This window comes from Ursus arctos, unplaced genomic scaffold, assembly GCF_023065955.2.
Source record: "Ursus arctos isolate Adak ecotype North America unplaced genomic scaffold, UrsArc2.0 scaffold_34, whole genome shotgun sequence".
NCBI lineage: Eukaryota > Metazoa > Chordata > Mammalia > Carnivora > Ursidae > Ursus > Ursus arctos.
Window position 1 is genome coordinate 21981796 of NW_026623030.1, and position 19328 is coordinate 22001123.

Sequence of the window (19328 nt, forward strand, 5' to 3'; positions counted from 1 at the left end):
GGGCCTGCCCCGCGCGTGCGCACTGCGGTTCTGCGCTTGTCATCATGGCGACGCGGGGCCATGTGCAGGACCCTAACGACAGGCGCCTCCGGCCGATTTACGGTGAGTGCCTGGGGCCAGCCTGTTGTCGGCGGAACGCGTCGAGGACTGCTGAGGCCGGGGAGAAGGTCCAGGAGGGGCGCTGAGGGGGCGGGCGCGGAGCTGGCTGGCGCGGGGGGCGGACCGCGCGGGCCTCTAGGCCGCAGCCACGGGCCTCGCGTAGGCGCCGGCCGGGCCTTCCTGAGCCCTGCGGTGGCAGCGGCGCGGTCCAGGCAGCGTCAGGTTGGCAGAGCTGGTCAGATGTGCAGGCCCTGTGAGACACACTCTCGCTGAGACGTGTGCTGCTTGCAGGCTGCGTTAATGCCGCACCAAGGAAGACCCAGGATCTCAGGTGGATCCCAAACCAGGTGAAAGCTGGCTCCTGCGTGAGGGTGCGACACTCTACTTGAGGGAAATTCCTCATTAGAGACTTTTTACTTACGAGAACCGGGCCTAGGGGATTGTCTGACTAGTTGTGCTCGGTCCACATGGAGAAACAGGTCCAAAGAGGGAAAGGGGCTGATGCAAGGTCACCCAAATCGAGTCAGGAGCAGGCCGTGTTCGAAGCTCCCAATCCAGAGCTCTTTGGAGAAACAGCTGCTCTGGGCGCACGTGGGAGGCGGGGTGGGGGTGGGGGTCGTGGGCCCAAAATAGCGGTGAAGAGACAGTGTAAGCTCTTGTCAGAGGGGCATGCAGGGCTGCTGCAAGGACTTTTCCTTTCTGCAGCTTCTTTGGTTTTCTCTGCAGCTTCCCTCGTGCTTGCTAAATGGATCCCCCTCAACGCTTACCTCAACCCTCAGGCTTTAAGACCTTGATGTCATCCTGGTACCCGACTGTGAAAAATCAACATATTTGAGCCAGGGAGAAACACCTTTTCAGTAACCGAGATGTTCTATAATTGGGCAGTGGTCCTTTTTGCAATTCCTCTCTCTCCTCACTGATGGTTGGTCTGTCTTAGGGAATGGTGAGGAAGGCTTCAAGGTCAGTGGTTTTTGCCAAACTAGACCTGAGTTTATAGTTTAAATGTTATTAAATGGAGATCTCTCCACATGGCTGAGATCATTCAGCTTTTTTGGAGGAGGGGGCAACTTTATTTCTGGCACGGTTGGTCCTGCATTTAAAATTTGTATGATGCTTTACTCACATCTCATTTGATTCTAGCAACAACGTTGTGAGGTGGGAAATAATAGCTAATGTGTATAGACCGATTATTATGTCATTCTCTGTGATTGGCCCTTCACATGGCTTATCTAATTTAATATTCACACATTCTCATGAGGTGGATAGTTTTTTTCAGTCCTGCAAATCACGCCCCCCCCCCCCCCCCCCCCCCGCAGATGAGGAAAATGGGGCTTCATTGATGTTGTCTAATTTGCGTAAGGTCACTCAGCTAACATTTGATGGAGCTAGGATCTAAACCCCTGTGTCCCAAGCTCACCCTCTTAGCCACTGCTAGAAAATAATTTACTTTGAGCTGAAGACACTGACTTGCCAAAGGTCACACGGGTGGGGAGTGGCAGAGATAGGACTCTATTTCCGTTTGCCCATGGTGTATGTTACCATACTCTCCAGTATATATTTTCAGAGAACGGGGATGAAATAAGGATGATTGAAGGTAGGAACTGAATCCAGCCAAGGTTCACAGTTTCTGGCTTATTATGACTCTGCAGCAGCAGCTGCCTGCAGACTTCTTTTTTTTTAAACGTTTTATTTATTTAAGTAATCTCTTCACCCATCATGGGGCTTGAACTCACAACCCTAAGATTAGGTCGCATGCTCCTCCTACTGAGCAGCCAGGTGTCCCCCCCCCCAAACTAAAAAGATTCAGTACTTTTCTTTTTTTTTAATTTAGTTAGCTAACATGCAGTGCAGTGTTGGTTTCAGGAGTAGAATTCAGTGATTCATCACTTACATACAACAGACACCCAGTGCTCATCATAACAAGTGCCCTCCTAAATACCCATCAAGCCCATCCCCTACCCACAAGATTCAGTACTTTTTTTTTTTAAGATTTATTTATTTATTTGAAAGAGAGAGAGCACTTGCATGCTTGGAGGAAGAGGGATTGGGGGGTGGGGGAGAAGCAGAGGGAGAGGGAGAAAAAAGAAACCCAAGCAGACTCTGTGTATGGAGCCTGGCTTGGGGCTCGATCCTAGGACCTTGAGATCATGACCTGAGCTGAAAGCAAGAGTCTGATGCTTAGCTGACTGTGCCATCCAGGCTCCCTAAGATTCAATATTTTTGAGAATAATTGGATTTCTAAAATTGTTCTTGAGGACCAAAGAAAATGTCTTTGGTGTCCTGTAAGTCATTTAGAAATAACAGTATTTTGGGGGCGCCTGGGTGGCGCAGTCGTTAAGCGTCTGCCTTCGGCTCAGGGCGTGATCCCGGCGCTCTGGGATCGAGCCCCACGTCAGGCTCCTCCGCTATGAGCCTGCTTCTTCCTCTCCCACTCCCCCTGCTGGTGTTCCCTCTCTCCCTGGCTGTCTCTCTGTCAATTAAATAAATAAAATCTTGAAAAAAAAGAAAAAAAAAAGAAATAACAGTATTTTGAACTACCCAGTAAGAAAAACCTTGTCCATTTCACGTTGCTAAAAGTTAGGATATGTTAACTGAAAGTGACAGGTCGTATTGGCAAAACTGAAGCCAGAATTATGTAGCTTTTGTTATAGGTACATGGGAAGAGTATTAGAAGAAGCTTTCTTTAAGAATTCCAAAGCAATTAATATCAACTGGCAGGAATAGGAAAAGAGAGGGTACCAACTGTCTTTGACTTCAGCACTTTTGACCTCCAAACTTTGGGACAGCCCCTGCTTTTGTGTTTAAATATATTAGTACCCCTAAACCACTATTGTTCCTTGAATTCAGACATTCATTAGCTGGTATATGAAAAGCGTATGGTTGGTAGGTAGTGCTTGCCCACCAGCCAGAAGTTAACAACTGTCAGCATGAATTGAGTGCTTATTTGTATGCTAACTGTCCTATTAAGTAGTAAGATTATTGTGATCACAGTAGTAAACTGAAGGCCAGAGATTAACTTGCTCAGAGTTGCAGCTAGGTAGATCTGGGATTTGAACACAGGCATTGTCACTGAGAGCCCAGCCCTTCACTGAGTTCAGAATTAGCAGCATTACTGTCTTTGTACAGCATTATTTGTACTGCCAGGGTTTTAGCGTTTTACAACTGTTGGAAACTTGCCTGTGACCTCAGCTCTTGCTGAAATTTGTTTAGGGTAGAAGTGGACAGGACTGTATGGGTGATTAACTATGAAATCGTGGTGAGTTGAGATGTGGTGGGTTGAAACTATATTTTCAATGTGTAGGTTTGGAATAACCTTTCAGAAAGCTCGTTAGTTGAAACATCTTCAGAGTGCTTCTCATTACTCAGAAATTGGTGAGTTTAGGTATTATATTTTTAGTGTTTGAAAACCACACCTGACCTTACTAGAACACCTACTTTATTCATTTTCCTTTTGCTAAAATTATTGCCTTGTGCTGTGTGGTTCTTTACAGATTTTGTACTCTGACATGACTTGGTGAGCCCCCATGCTTTTTTCTACCATTATTATTTAAAAACGTTTTTAGTGTTTAGGGGGACAAGCAGTGTGGAAGTGATGGTCGGTTATGGCATGTCATAAATTTGTGTAGAATACAAGAATTGCTGGGTCAGCAATTGTAAAATAGAGAAGTTTCAAAGAAAAAATATTCCCTTAGTTTTTAGAATGCACATACACATTTTTATTTACTTTCTTGGCACACGATCTTTTGTTCTAATCTGTCTTACTGGCTTCCAGTCTTGCTACAGTCTGGGTCAGGTGTAACATACTTTCTAGCTGTGTTTCCTGAATGATAATGACTTTTTAGTGAGTTAAGATGTTTCCCTTTGGTACCTGGCCAACTCCAGGTAATTATTCTGCTATATTTCAATAGTAAGCACTCCTGAGTCCTCAGTCCAATGTGCTATTTATTCTGAGCCTTCTGTTGGGCATTGTTAGCCCAGCGAGTCATGTCCTGTTTTCCCCCAGGAGTGGCAGGGCATCTTGGTTAGTGAAGATTATCTTGCCCTTCTTTAGAAAAGTCACTTGGTACAACCTGTTTTCTTTTTTTGAAATTATTATGATCATTTAAAAAGGTCTGACTTAGACCTATACATTCTAAAGCATCTTAGACTTAAAGGAATGATTTTAATGCACAGAAAATTCCTAGAAGAATACATAGAGTAGAGCATAGGGCAGGACTGAGAGACTAATGCCTTTCATGTTATGTCCCTATGAACTATTTGGATTTTTTTAAAAATTAGGTTATTATTTTTTAACCATGTTTTGCACTATTTTTATTATTTAAAAAATTAGTTGGGGCACTTTGGTGGTTCAGTTGGTTGAACATCTGACTCTTGGTCTTAGCTCAGGTCTTGATCTCAGGGTTATGAGTTTGAGCCCCACATTGGTTGCCATGTTGAATGTGGAGTGGAGCCTCCTTAAAAAAAATTAGTTGAGGGGTGCCTGGCTGGCCTAGTTGGAACATCATGCAACTCTTGATCTCTGGGTCATGACTTTGAGCCCCACATTGGGTGTAGAGATTATTTAAATAAGTAAAACTTGGAAAAAAAAAAAGAAAGCTTTAAAAAAATTAGTTGAAAAGATTTTTAAAAAACCTAATAGTATGAATCATCACTAATTTTTGGTTCTAGAACGTACTGTTGTGGTCACTTTGTATGCATGTATCTCTAATTTTCCTGATAGACTACTCAATTCCTAGAAGACTTCCCCCCCCATATGGTTTGTTCATTTCTGTTTTCCTTTCTTCATTCACCTTATTATTGAGGGCCCAAAATGCACTAAGCACAATGTAGATTCAGGGAATGAATGAGTACCAAACAGCACAGCAGAGACACGGTTTCTGCTTTCAAGGAGCTTGTAGTTTCAACAGATTTCTTAAAAATAATGGTACACATAATCTTTACATTTGTATTAAGAGCTTTTTTTTAATAAAGATTTCATTTGAGAGAGAGTGTGCGCACATGCACGCGCGCACACACGCGCACATACACACACACAAATGTTGCTGGGGGCGGAGGAGGGGGTGTGCAGAGGGAGAGGGAGAAGCAGCGCAGGGAGCCCGACTTGGGGCTTGATCCCAGGACCCAGGGATCATGACCTGAGCCGAATGCAGGTGCTTAACCAGCTGAGCCACCCCAGGCGCCCTGTGTTAAGAGCTTTGAAGGAAAAATGTAGGTTGCCATGAGTGCATACAATGTGGGCATCTGAGCTGTTGGGGACAAGATAAGAAAAGTTTCCCTATGGAAGTGACATTTTACTTTGAACATGGAACAAGAGCAGAGGTTAGTCAGGCACTGATAGGGGGAGTGTGTAAAAGGAGCTTGCTCCACCTGAGGACCTAAGAAAAGGCTTGTGTGTTGGCAATGCAGAGATTGGTTGAGGTGAGGCTACTGTGGTAGACAGACTCAGTTTTGTAAGCCATTTTAAGAATTTTGAAATTTGTTTTAAAGATAGTGGGAAGCAGTGAAGAGATTTAATCAGGTGATCAGGCTTGCAATTTAGAAAAATAGCTCTGAATACTCGGTGGGGGGGGGAATAGTTTAAAAGGGGGCAAATGTAGGCTGTGAGGTGATTGGTTAGGAGGCATCATTCCTTTTTAATTTAACCCCTCCCAGTCATCTTGTGAGTAGTAGGTATTTAACAGAATTTGTTGATCGAAGGAGTGTTTCACCTACAATTTGTATTCTTGGTAAAAGCAAAGCTCCTATTCTAAAGCATTTAGAATTAAGCGAAGTTGGAGCTATGTTGTATTCAGTCTTTTTTTCCTAAATCGAAGCAATATCTTTAGTAGTCTTTGAAGCTCTTGTAGGAAGTGGTAACAATGCAGGTTGTCATTTTAGCTGCTCTAGGACTTTCACAACAGCTGTAAGAACACACAGCCCTAAAGGCTTTCTTTCTTTCTTTTTCTTTTCTTTTTTCTTTTTGGCACGACTGATCTCTCTCTTTTTTAAAGTAAGCTCTATGCCCAACATGGGGCTCAAACTCATGACTCTGGAGATCAAGAGGCTCACACTCCACAGACTGAGCCATGAGCCAGCCAGGTGCCCTAAGATTGATCTCTTTCTTACTGATAAGTATCCCTAAGTATGATTGGACAGATTAATCCCAGGGCCTCTTCTACGGGGCAAGTAGACAGGCCTGCATGTGTCAGGGCCTACAGCTGTCTGCGTCTGTAAGGAAGAGTCACTTCTGTTCCAGTTGTTACCCAGGAAGGTGGCTGGCTCAGTCATTTAACAGATTTTGATCGACTCTTGCCAATGATTTAACCCAGTGTTTCCCAAATTTCTATCATTCTTCTCTCCAGTCTGATGGTTCTAGCTTTATTATAGTATTATCTGTACTATTATTTACTTAATATTTTTCTGTAACTTGATATTTAACTTAAATTTATTTAAAAATAATCTAAATCATTATCATTAATGGAGGACCTGTCACTTGTGCTGAGGAAACAAAGTGATAAAAATAAAATGAAAACAAAACAGTGGTGTTAAAGTCTTAACTAGATTCTGATATTGGTGTGGCTCTGAGTCTGAAGTCTGTTCCTTTGCTGTTAAAAGAAAAAACATTAGAAAGTATTAAAGAAGTGGCTGGCTCAGTTGGAAGAGCATTCAGCTCTTGATCTTGGGGTCATGAGTTCAAACTCATGTTGAGTGTAGAGATTACTTAAAAATCTTAGGGGGAAAAAAGTATTAAGTGACTGGCTAACCCTAAGCTGAGACCATCTCTTTAATACAAGGGAAACGTTGGAAGAGATCAGCTTCTCAGTGTATTATCTAGTGCTGACTGCAAAGACCACCTAAAAACATTTCACTCAGAGTGGTACTCATTGCTTTCACCTATGCACCATCATCTTACTGTTTCCTATGTCTGATTTGTGGATGGCTGATTTCGTTGCCCGTTACTAAGGCAACAACACCAATCTTTAAGGTCAAACCACAGTTACCATTGAGTAAGGTTTATTTATTTATTTATTTATTTATTTATTTTGAGAGAAAGAGAGAGAGGAGGGCAGAGGGAGAGAGAAACTCTAGTATACTCTGCGCTGAACGTGGAGCCTGACATGGGGCTCAGTCCCATGACCCTGAGATCATGACCTGGGCTGAAACCAAGAGTCAGGTGCTCAACTGACTGTGTCACCCAAGGGCCCCATCTTTGAGTAAGTTTTAAAAAAACATACTAAAAAAGATTTAGGATATCATTTTATTTATATATTTATTATTTTTAATTAATTATTTTTTAGAGGAGAGGGATTGAGGGAGAGGGAGAAAAAGAGTCTTAAGCAGGCTCCACGCCCAGTACGGAGCGGGATGCAGGGCTCAGTCTCATGACTCCGAGATCATAACCTGAGCCAAAATCAAGTTGGAAGCTTAACCTACTGAGCCACCTAGGGGCTCTGGTTTTATTGGCCTGTTTTCTCCGAGGGCTACATAATTTATATTCCAGAGTCAGTAATGTAAAATGAAATAGACTTTCCCCATCTAGGCATCTAGGAAAGGGGAGCCTGATAGACTGGCTGAATGTAGTGGAGTGTTTTAGTTAAACTTTTGGGTGCAAGGAGTGGAAACCCATTGACACAAGCTCTAGTGAAGGGGGCTTGCTATAAACCCTGGTGGGAGCCTAGAGCAGGAATGTAGTGTTCAGGGTTTGATGGAAACTGGAGGGCTGTCAGGATCTAAAGCTTTTTTTTTTTAAGATTTTTAAAAAATTTATTTATTTGTCAGAGAGAGAGAGAGAGCCCGCCAGCGCACAAGCAGGGGGAGTGGCAGAGGGAGAAGCAGGCTCCCTGCTGAGCAAGGAGCCTGATGAGGGACTGGATTCCCAGACCCTGGGATAATGACCTGAGCCAAAGGCAGACACTTAACCCACTGAGCCGTCCAGGCATCCCTAAGGCGGCACCCCCTGCCCCCCAATTTTCAGCTGTGCTTTTATCTGTGTGTGTTTATTCTCTGCTTGGTTCTTCAGACTGGTTTTTGTTGTTGTTGTTGTTGTTGTTGTTGTTCGTTTGTTTTTTTTCCTGCTTACTTATCAGTTTACCCAGGACCCAACATGTTGGCTTTATGGCCACACCAAGATGTGACCTCTCCCCGCAAGCTTAAATTAATCAGCACTGCCCTGCCCCCAATCCTTTGATAAAGATAAGTGGTATTTTTAATACTTTTATAAATGTTACATGACTGAAGAGGCAAGAGATAACTCCTTTTCTTCATTCCCCATCAACAAACTTGCGTCCCCTAAGGCTCCTTCAAAATGGAAATTCTGGAATTGCCACTGGTAATGTCAGACTCAAAATATTTATTTCCTTCCAAATGAGGTTCTCCATAGTTTTCTGACTCTGGCTTTGTGACTCATTGTTGCAGTTACAGTTTACCAGGGAGAAACCTGATTCCCCTTTGGTCAAATAGCCACACCATTGGGTGTAGTTACAAGGTCTAGACATGGTCATCCAATCCTACCCCTGCAATAGAGGCAGTGGAAACCATTCCCAGAGGAGGGCATGGGCAGGTAGGTACAGAGGAAAAGGTTAAATACTCTTACACTCCTGACCTCTGGTCTCATCCCTTTATGGGCAGATCCTCAGAACTGGGATCTTATCACGGATGCTTAATTACTCTTCAGGGTATGCTCTAAGAACCTGGAGTCTTATAGGAATGAGTCAGAAGTAACTTAGAACTGACTCAGAAAGAGATCAGCATAAGTTACTAGGAAGAGAAAATGTCCTTTATTGAGCTGAAATACCTCTGTCAGGTATTCTGTAAGGACAAATGATAGTATATTGGCTGAGCTATTTAAGAAAACTGGTATTAGATATTTGGGTAGTTAGGCCAAGATTGTACGCTTTTAATGTTTCCTGGTTCTCCAGTCTCTCCACCTGAGTATTAGGTCTTTGATCTTCCTTTCTAGATTGCGATTGCCTCCACAGTGAGTCCGTCTCTTTTTGACCTTCCTCCCTAGATTGTGATTACCTCCAGAGTAGGGCTTCTTAATCTCTTCACCTAGCGTTCTTGGTGCTCATCTATGTTATGGCATTGAAGAAAGACTGAAGAGATGAAACTCATGGGTTTATGTGGCTGTTTTAAGTTTTAGTCAAATATTCATTGAAGGAAAATTGAATTCGTTAGCTAAAATGGTAGTCTCTTTCTGTTACTTGGGGCACTCTGGGCCACCAGGGCCATAGATTATTTTGAGTTGTTTATGCTTCCTCTGTCCCTGTGCTGATTTGGGACCTTGATGGATAGAGTGGGACCATTAGAGGTCGTAGATTTTGAACTGGCCTGCATTCAGTCATCTTTCTATAATTAGAATTGACAGCTACCACCCTTGTGGCCCACCTATAACACTCCTTACTTTTCTTCTCTGGAAATGAATCTTTGCTTGTGTGTATCTACACACACACACACACACACACACACACACACACATTTTGTTAATGTGCTTTGTCAGAGCAGTTTCAGGTTTATAGAAAAATGAGTGAAAAGCACAGAGTTCCTGTATATATCCCCACACTCCCACCCCCTCCCCCCAGTTTCCCCTATTGTTAATATCTTGATTTAGTGTGGTACTTTGTTTCAGTTGCTGAGCCAATATGATAGGTTTTTAATTTTTTAAAAGATTTTATTCACTTATTTTTGAGAGCGAGCGAGCAGGGGGAGAGGCAGAGGGAGAAGCAGATTCCCCTTTGAGTAGAGAGCCCGATGTGGGGCTCCATCCCAGGACCCTGGAATCGTGATCTGAGCCACCCAGGCACCCTGATAGGTTATTTTTAACTAGTGTCCATAGTTTACTAGTTTACATTAGGGTTTATTCTTTGTGTTGTACCTTCTGTGGGTTTTGACAAAAGTATGATGACCTATATCCATCATTATGGTATCATACAAATAGCTTCACTGCACTAAAAATCCCTTGTGCTCCACCCATTCATCCCTTCCCCCAGCCCCTGGTGACCACTGATTGTTGTATTGTCTCTGTAATTTTTGTCTTTTCCAGAATGTCATATAATTGGAATCATATAATATGTAGCCTTGTCAGATTGGCTTCTTTCACATAGCAATATGCATTTAAAGTTCCTCAATTTTTTTTTTTTGTGCCTTGATAGTGCATTTCTTTTTATCACTGAATAATATTCCATTGTATGGATGTATTATAGTTTTTTTTATCCATTGGCCCATTGAAGGACATCTTGGTTGCTTCCAAAGTTTGGTAGTTGTGAATAAAGCTGCCATAAACATTTATGTGCAGGTTTTTGTGTGGAGGTAAGTTTTCAGCTTATTTGGGTAGATACCAAGGAGCACGATTGCTGATCAGATAAATGGTAGAGTATTTGAAGAAACTGCCAGATTGTCTTCCAAGGTGGTTGTACCATATTACTCTCCCAGTGGCGCTGAGTGAGAGGTGCTGTTGTTCCATGTACTCACCAGCATTTGATCCATAGCTTGTTTTGAGTTATCTATGCCACATCTGCCCCTACGCTGATTTGGGACCTTGATGAGCAAAGAGGGCCCAGGCAGAGTAGTAGTAGTAGGTTGTGGAGTGACTTGTTTAATCATTTTTCTATATTTAGAATTGACAGCTACCACCATTTCCCATTTATGATACTTCTCATTTTCTTTTAGATCTTCTCATCTGGAAATGAATCTTTGCTTTTGTTAGACTCTGGGATAATAATTGACTTCTTTTTTCCTTAACACAATTTTATAACAGGTCTGAGAGATGACTATAGGAATATAAGATTATATTCTGGACCATCCTAGCCATTTAGAGTTAAAATTGGCACCATGATGTTTTTAATACTGAATTAAAATACTTTATGAAACATCTCATACCAGCCTATGCATTTTTCATATTTGATGAAGGAATATAATAACTATCATAATTTGTTTTCATAGATTATCTTGATAATGGTAATAATAAAATGGCAATTCAGCAAGCAGATAAATTGTTGAAGAAACATAAGGATCTTCATTGTGCTAAGGTAAGTTAATTTGCTCTTGAGTTACTTACATTTGGTGGGTTATATATTATAATCTTAAAAGGGAAAAGATGTTAAATCTGTTTAGTGACTGTTTCTTCAGGGTTATTATTTTTTCCCCCACGTTTTGTCTTTTTTTTTTAAAGATTTTATTTATTTATTCGACAGAGATAGAGACAGCCAGTGAGAGAGGGAACACAAGCAGGGGGAGTGGGAGAGAAAGAAGCAGGCTCATAGCAGAAGAGCCTGATGTGGGGCTCGATCCCATAACGCCGGGATCACGCCCTGAGCCGAAGGCAGACGCTTAACCGCTGTACCACCCAGGCGCCCCTGTTTTGTCTTGTTTTTAAGCAGGCTCCATGCCCAGTGTGGAGCCCAGTGCAGGGCTTGAACTCACAACCCTGAGATCAAGAGTTGCACACTCCACCAACTGAACCAGCCAGGCGCCTCTTTAAGCCATTTATTTTTCTGATTACTTTAATGCCATAAGTAGTATTTAATTAAAAGCTGGCTGTTTATTTCTTTGGATATTTTGGACATAACTTAGCTAATTTAATTATTTTATATTGACAGACTTTTTTTTTTAGGCAATGTTGTGCCTTTTATTTTTTTTAAAGTAGGTTCCATGCCCAACATGGGGTTTGAACTCACAACTTTGAGATTGAGAGTTGTATGCTTTACAGACTGACCCAGCCAGGTGCCCCTGTGGTGCCTTCTTATGACTGAAATAGGAAAGAATCTTAATGTGCTGAAATTTTTAGTAAAATATGGTTTACTTGATTAGCAGCCCAGGCATTCCTTACAACTTACCCTGTTTTCAAGTTGGCTTTCTTTGGCGTTTTTTTTTTTTTTTTTTTTTTTTAAGATTTTATTTATTTTTTTGAGAGAGAGAGAATGACAGAGACAGCATGATGGGGGGAGGGTCAGAGGGAGAAGCAGACTCCCTGTTGAGCAGGGAGCCTGATGCGGGACTTGATCCTAGGACTCCACGGTCATGACCTGAGCTGAAGGAAGTTGCTTAACCAACTGAGCCACCCAGGCACCCTACCTTTTTTTTTTTTTTTTAAGATTTTATTTATTTGACAGCACAAGCGGGGAGCAGGAGAGGGAAACGCAGGCTCCCCTCTGAGCAGGGAGCTTTGGCTCATATTTTCATTTCTGCTCTTTTAAAACTAATATTTTTCCTTTGTATCAGGTTTTAAAGGCAATTGGTTTACAGAGAACTGGAAAGCAAGAGGAAGCCTTCACCTTGGCACAGGAGGTGGCAGCCCTTGAACCCACAGATGACAACTCGCTACAGGCACTGACTATTCTTTACCGGGAGATGCATCGACGTATGTTTCTTTTTCATTGTTTTTAAATCTGAGCTAAAGTTTTTCTTTCTCTTTCTTTTCTTTTTCTTTTTTTTTTTTTTGGATTGATTTATTTATTTTAGAAAACACGCAAGGTGGGGAAGGGCAAAGGGAGAGGGGGAGAGAGAATCTTAAGTAGGCTCTACACCCAGCATGGAGCCAAGGTAGGGCTCGATCTCATGATTCTGAGATCGTGACTTGAGCTGAAATTAAGAGTTGGACTTAACCGACTGAGCCACCCAAGGGCCCCAAGTTTTTGTTTATTTCTAACTGAGTCCTCTATTTGTTTGTTTTTCTTATCATTCATGATTTGAGTAGATGGCAATAGGCAAAATAATGCATTAACCATGATTTACAAAGACTGTAGGCAGAAAGGATATTTTATGTGTATTAGTATCCTTGAATTGGAATGAGAACTTGTGGTCAATTTGTGACATTTTGATTTACTAAATGGAAGAGTTACCCTTTTTTACTATTTGATATGGAAAATTTCAAACATAAAAAGAACAGCATAATAAATCCCACTGAACTCATTATCCACATTCAGCAATCATTGTCACATGGCAAATTTTATCTGTATCCCATCCCCCTGCCAGATTATTTCTATGTGTATTCTAGGTAGTCTGCCATTCCACCTGTAAATAAAGTTTTTCATTGTTAATTTCTGAAATCTTTTATTATGGAATAATATATATCTTCCATAATACACGTTATAGAAGATACACTTTACATAACACAGTAGAATACTTGATGGGGAATAATGAACATTCAGGAATCTACCAACCAACTTAAGAAACAGCATTATCAATACTGACTGCTTCCTGTATGTTCCTTATCAATCTCACTTCCCCTTTTACGTTCCAAGAGGTACTTGCTTTCCTGAATATATTCTATTATCTTTAAAAGAAATCTTTATCACATTTGTTTTTCTAAGTAATACTTTATTAATTTTGCTCTGTTTTGACTTACTTTAAAAGTTTTGCCCTCGGTGCGCCTGGGTGGCTCAGTTGCTTCAGCGGCTGCCTTCAGCTCAGGTCATGATCCCGAGTCCCAGGATCGAGCCCCCATCAGGCTCCCTGCTGAGCAGGGAGTCTGCTTCTCCCTCTGCCCCTCACCCCGCTAGTGCTCTCTCTTGCTCTCTCATGAATAAACAGGTGAAATCTTAAAAAAAAAACAACAACAAACTTTTGCCCTCAAACCATCACATTGTACACCTTAAAATGTTACAATTTTTATTTGTCAGTTATTCCTCAGTGAAGGTGGAAAAAATAAAATTTTGCCAACCTAATGGACAGAAATGTTACTTTATAGTTTTTTCATTTTTTTTTTGAAGATTTTATTGAGAGACAGAGTGTGCACTTGTGTGCAAGCAGGAGCAGGGAGGGGCAGAGGGAGAAGCAGACTCCCTGTTGAGCAGGGAGCCCGATGGTGGGGCTTGATCCCAGGATCCTGGGATCATGACCTGAGCTAAAGGTAGACGCTTAACTGACTGAGCCACCCAGGCACCCCTTGTTTTTCTTTTTTTAAAAGACAGAACTTAAGAGTTAGGGTATTATATTTGATTGTTTAGGGATTATGTTGATTTAGGGATATGGATTCTCCCCCAGTGTTGTTTTAAAAATCATTTATCTATCTCACAAATACTGAATGTTTGTCTATGACAAGTATTGTATCCAAGTCAAAGATGAAAGATGCTCTCTCTGCCCTTGTGTTACTCATAGTCTATAGGGGCAAATGCAGGGGGACCTGGCTGGCTCAGTTGGTAGAGCATGGGACTCTTGATCTCAGGGTTGTGGGTTCAAGCCCCATGTTGGATGTAGAGCTCAATTAAAAAAAAAAAATAAGGGGAAATTCATCAGTAGACTATATTCTACGTTGGGTGTTAATAAATGTAAGAGACTTATTTAAAAAATTTAAAGATGGCAGAGGGAAGCAGTGATCAAACTGGGTTGAGGTGCAGAGAAGGTGTTCAGGGAAGGATTACATATGAACTTGCACAGTTCCTTGCAGAGAGGACTACATTTGAGCTGGGTCTTGGTCTTGGATGATGTTCACTGAGTAGAAAAGAGAGAAAGGAGAATTCAGGCAGAGGGAACAGAGTGAAGGAACGGGGAGTTATGCTATAGCACAGGGAGTCTAGTGGAGCTACAATAGTTTGATGTGCTAGAACACAAGTGCTGCAGGAAATAAGTAGGAAGGAGACAGGCTAGATCCTGGAGGGTCTTATTTATATATTGTAAATATTTTGCGGAGGCCTGAGTTATTCCATGCTTCATCGAATAACACCCAACCAAGAGAAGAGTAATGATCAGATGAGGCAAAACAAATACTCTCTTCTTCCTTAGTGATAGGAGACATCTATTTCCTCCAAAGGGGGAAAAACTAAATGCTGTTAAGATTTAAAGTATACTTCAGTAATTAAAGAATGTCCTATTTCTCTTTATCCTAGCGGAGTTAGTTACAAAACTTTACGAGGCAGCTGTGAAGAAAGTTCCCAATAGTGAGGAGTATCACTCTCACCTCTTCATGGCTTATGCCAGAGTGGGTGAATACAAGAAAATGCAACAGGTAACTTGATTCCAAACCTCCTGGGCAAGTCTCTTTAAATGTGACTTAATTGTAGGAATGTGTGTGCATGCATGGGGGTGTTTGCATGTGTGTGTAGAGCTGAATCTATGTATTTGTGTGTGGAGATCAGGCAGATGCTTTCTGTGTGTGTTTTAAAGATGAACTATTATTCAGGTTCTTTAAGTGTTTTATTTGGGAACTCTTATTGTTCTTTTGTGGCCTGGTGGTATGTTTTGTTTGGTTCTGGTAAGTTGATTTCAGATTGTCCCACTGCATGAGATTGCTATTGTATTTTCAGAAAATGGGCAGAAATCCCAGAACAAAAAATGAACAGACTATAGAAAGATTAACTTTAAAGTTTACATCTAATTTGTAATTTAACTCTTTGTAACCTGCTGAGATTTTAAAATCCAGCTGGGAGAACTCCCCACTACTTGGATACTTGTCTTTTTTGCTAGAGGCAGCTTATTCGCCAGTTAGCACGTTTTAGATGTTCCATACGTTTAGATTTATGTGAAGGAGCCTCATTCGGACTAGTGGGTGGGTAGAGTCAACATCCCAGAGAAATAAAACTGTTAAGCCTATAAAGGGTTATGATGTCAAACTAGTATTTTTTTACAAATGGCTTTGTTTGTGGGTATAATTTCTTCTGAAAGCAAAGCTTTCTTACTTGGGTTTTTATTTTGTCTTATTCTTTACTTGAAATATCAGGCTATAACAATAGATAAATTAGGGAGGGTGGAAGATACTATATTAATATAAATCCTTTCTCCTTAAAACTAATCTTTGTGTTTGCTTATGCAAGTTTTTAAATTGGAAGAATTTTTTTCCCCAAATATAATTCTTTGAAGTTTTATTTACTGATGGAGTATATTCTCAGGAAAAATATTCAGATTTTTTTATTCAGATTTAATTTTTCTTTTAATATAAAATTAGTATATATTTTTAAATTGGCAATACTAACATATATATGTAAACCTTTCATATCATTTTTACTTCTAGCAATATGTTTTAAATTATATTAAATGTTCATTAGTACAGATACAGTTAAAGGAATTATGATTCATCCATATGGTAGAATAAAATGCAACACCCCACCTCCCCTCAAATAGTACTGTGTGTCTTTGTCTTTTTCTACCAGTCCATAAAGGATATATCTCTAAAAGGGAGTGTACCAAAATGTTACCAGGTTGTAGGCCTATGGATACTTTTCTTTTAATTTTTTTTTAAAGCATGTGTTAATTTTATGATCCCACAAAACGTATTTTTGAACTATGTCTATTATATATACATGCAATAAAATAAAAAGGACAAGTTCCTGCACAACAATATTAGGGTAAATTTTGAAAAAAGGAAAAAATCTGCCACTTGAACAGATTTTTTTTTTATAGTTGAACTTTACATGTTGGCAGAGATATACATATACTTTTGCATCTTGCTCTTTGGAGCCACTGCTTTGATGTGGCTTAATGGTCGCTGATCCTTAATATGTTGTAGCTATAGCTTGTTTCTTTTTTTGTGTGTTTGTTTTAAAGATTTTATTTATTTATTGAGAGGGAGAGTGAGCTAGAGAGAGAGAAATGGAGCAGGGTGAGGAGTGGAGGGAGAGGGAGAAGCAGACCCCCCGATGAGCAGGGAGCCAGATGATGATGATGACGATGACTATGAGGACGACATGGGGCTTGATACCGGCACTCCGGGATCATGACCTGAGCTGAAGGCAGACGCTTAACCAACTGAGCCACCCAGGAGCTCCGCAATAGCTTTTTTTTTACATTATTCCATTCTAATATATTGGAAGAATGGAGCTAGACTAGTGTTAAATGTTTCAGAATGAAATGTCTAGTTTTTATTTTAGCTTTTTTGCTGCTTAAGATAGTCACAATTTCTTAGTTTATATGTGTGTTTATTTTGAAGGTGGTATGTCAGTCTGGGGTAATGGTTAGTTTACAAATTAAATGTCATGTTTCACGAGGGTGAACATTTTTGTTTTATTCACTGCTGAATCCTTAGGGCCTAGAATAGCATCTGCACAATACATTTTTGTTAAATAAATGAATGATTTGCGTTAACTGTTGGAGGTAAAAGGGAGGGAAGCCAGGGAATCAGAAAACTTAAGGACTTCTGTTATCCCAAATGACATCCCTGGCAGATAATATTTAAAATAATCTTGAACGAAGGTTTGCTAGATGTTCAAAGGTGATTGCACTTTTTCTGTAAATGACATCCCTTTCGTCGTTTGTTCATTTGTTTTTTGACATTCCCATAGTCTGCATCACCAATTTACAGCCATGTTTTTTAAACTTTTCTGTCTTCCAAAGTTTTTTTGTATTAGCGGAGTATCAGTGTCTGCAACATAGCACAGGGTGCAGGCATGAAATTTCTGTCTTATCTTTTGTATTAAAAATTCATATTAATTTTATATTCTCCTTTTTGTTTTCGTATGTCATTATAAAAATGTTTTCTTTCCCCAAATGATCAAGCAGAATTGGTTTTCTAACACTTTTTATTCCACTCCTCTAGAGTTTGGTGTTAGAATCAGGGACCTTAAGCCATCTTAGACTCTCCTTTTTTTGTGTGTGTGAAGATTTTATTTATTAGAGAGAGAGGGAGAGCAGGCAGAGAGCGAGGAGGGGGAAGGGGCAGAGGCAGAGAGAGAAGCAGACTCCCTCCCCGCTGAGCAGGGAACCTTATTCAGGGCTTGATCCCAGGACCTTGAGATCATGACTTGAGCCAAACGCAGATGCTTAACCGACTGAGCCCCCTACCCTGCCGCCCCCCAGGCGCCCCTTAGACTCTCCTTCTTATCCTTTATGTCCATTTTATCTCTACATCGTCTTGACTCTTTCTCCACAGTGTCTTTGAGGTCTGTTTTCTATTTGATCTACCTCATCCTGGTTTAGTTCCTCATTGCTTCATCTTTTCTATTTTTTCCCTTTATGGTACAGCTAAAATACTCTTCCTAGAAGGGTACAGATGTGTACATATCACACCCTTACGTTGTATAACAGACTCCTTTTTGAGTGCTTCACAACAAGGGTATCTCAGTTACCTTTCAGCCCTTTTCCCCAGCAGTCCTTTTAATCCTTATTTATAGCCAAACGTCCTATTTGTTCTTGTCAACATATGTCTCTTGTTTCTTTAATATTTTTGTTCAGATTCATTTTGCTTCTACCTAGAATTGATTCACTCACTTAGCCACTCACCCCAAATATTTGTATTTATGTGTATGTATCCTTAACCCCGTTTTTGCCTGTAGACATTTTTGACCTTCAAGTTTCATCTGAAACACTGTGACTTTGAAGAAGGCTGTATTGATTAAGTCCCCTTCCCTGCCTTCCCTTAAAGAAAGAAAAAGAAAGGAATGAACAGACTTAACCATGCCTTTTTTGGAAACAAAAAGGCATGATGTTTTTGTATAGGATGTTTGTTTCTTTTTTGCCAAGTAAAATTTTAGTCATTTGAATATTTGTCTTATCTCTTTCCCTTGCTTTTAAGTGTGTTTGGGACCGGGACTCAATCTCTGTATCATGGGCAGTAATAGACATTTTCTTACACTTAATAGGGGCTCTGTGTGATTTTTCAAGTGGATTGAAGGTAGGGAAAAGATTAAAAAACATAAAATAGTAACTGTGACAAAGCTGACTGAGTTCTTAGCATTGATTACTAGTTGGCTGATTATGGGCAGATTCTCAAATTATGCGTGAATAGATCTACTTTGTTCCTTGTTGCCATGTCCCTGCTTTTAAGTATTTCATATTATATATTTCACAAAGAAAGGGTTCAGTTCTAGTTAATGGTATCTTGAAAGAACCTGATTTTTCCTAACCTAAGAATTACTATTTTTTTTAAAAGATTTTATTTATTTATTTCACAGAGAGAGAGACAGCCAGTAAGAGAGGGAACACAAACAGGGGGAGTGGGAAAGGAAGAAGCAGGCTCCCAGCAGAGCAGGGAGTCCGATGCGGGGCTCGATCCCTGGACGCTGGGATCAGGCCCTGGGCCGAAGGCAGATGCTAACGACTGAGCCACCCAGTTGCCCCAAGAATTACCATTTTTTGAATAACTCAGTAAACTTTTCCGATTTTAAGTTTAAATATACTGTCTGGATTTTTTTATTTGTTTTACTCTAACTGGTTAGTGCAGTATTTTTAGTAAGTTTGTTGGTGTACATTCATAAGCCAAATTTTTTGTTTATTGGTAGTCTATCAAAACAATATTGGATTGCTGTATTTTCCAAAAATACTGGACTTTAATGTGAAGAAATCTGGTTCAAAAGGTGAAATATTCCTGATGTAAAAATTCA

At 40.5% G+C, this 19328-nt stretch overlaps 1 protein-coding gene across 1 annotated transcript in view; it reads left to right on the top strand.

Annotated features, from left to right (window-relative positions):
- The window catches only part of NAA25 (N-alpha-acetyltransferase 25, NatB auxiliary subunit), a 69970-nt gene continuing 50642 nt past the window's right edge, over positions 1 to 19328 (top strand). The window contains exons 1-4 of the mRNA XM_026514903.4: positions 1 to 102; positions 11020 to 11105; positions 12298 to 12436; positions 14904 to 15022. Of these exons, the coding sequence (XP_026370688.1) occupies positions 45 to 102; positions 11020 to 11105; positions 12298 to 12436; positions 14904 to 15022 (402 nt within the window). The 5' untranslated portion in view covers positions 1 to 44. The remainder of the gene's footprint in view (positions 103 to 11019; positions 11106 to 12297; positions 12437 to 14903; positions 15023 to 19328) is intronic.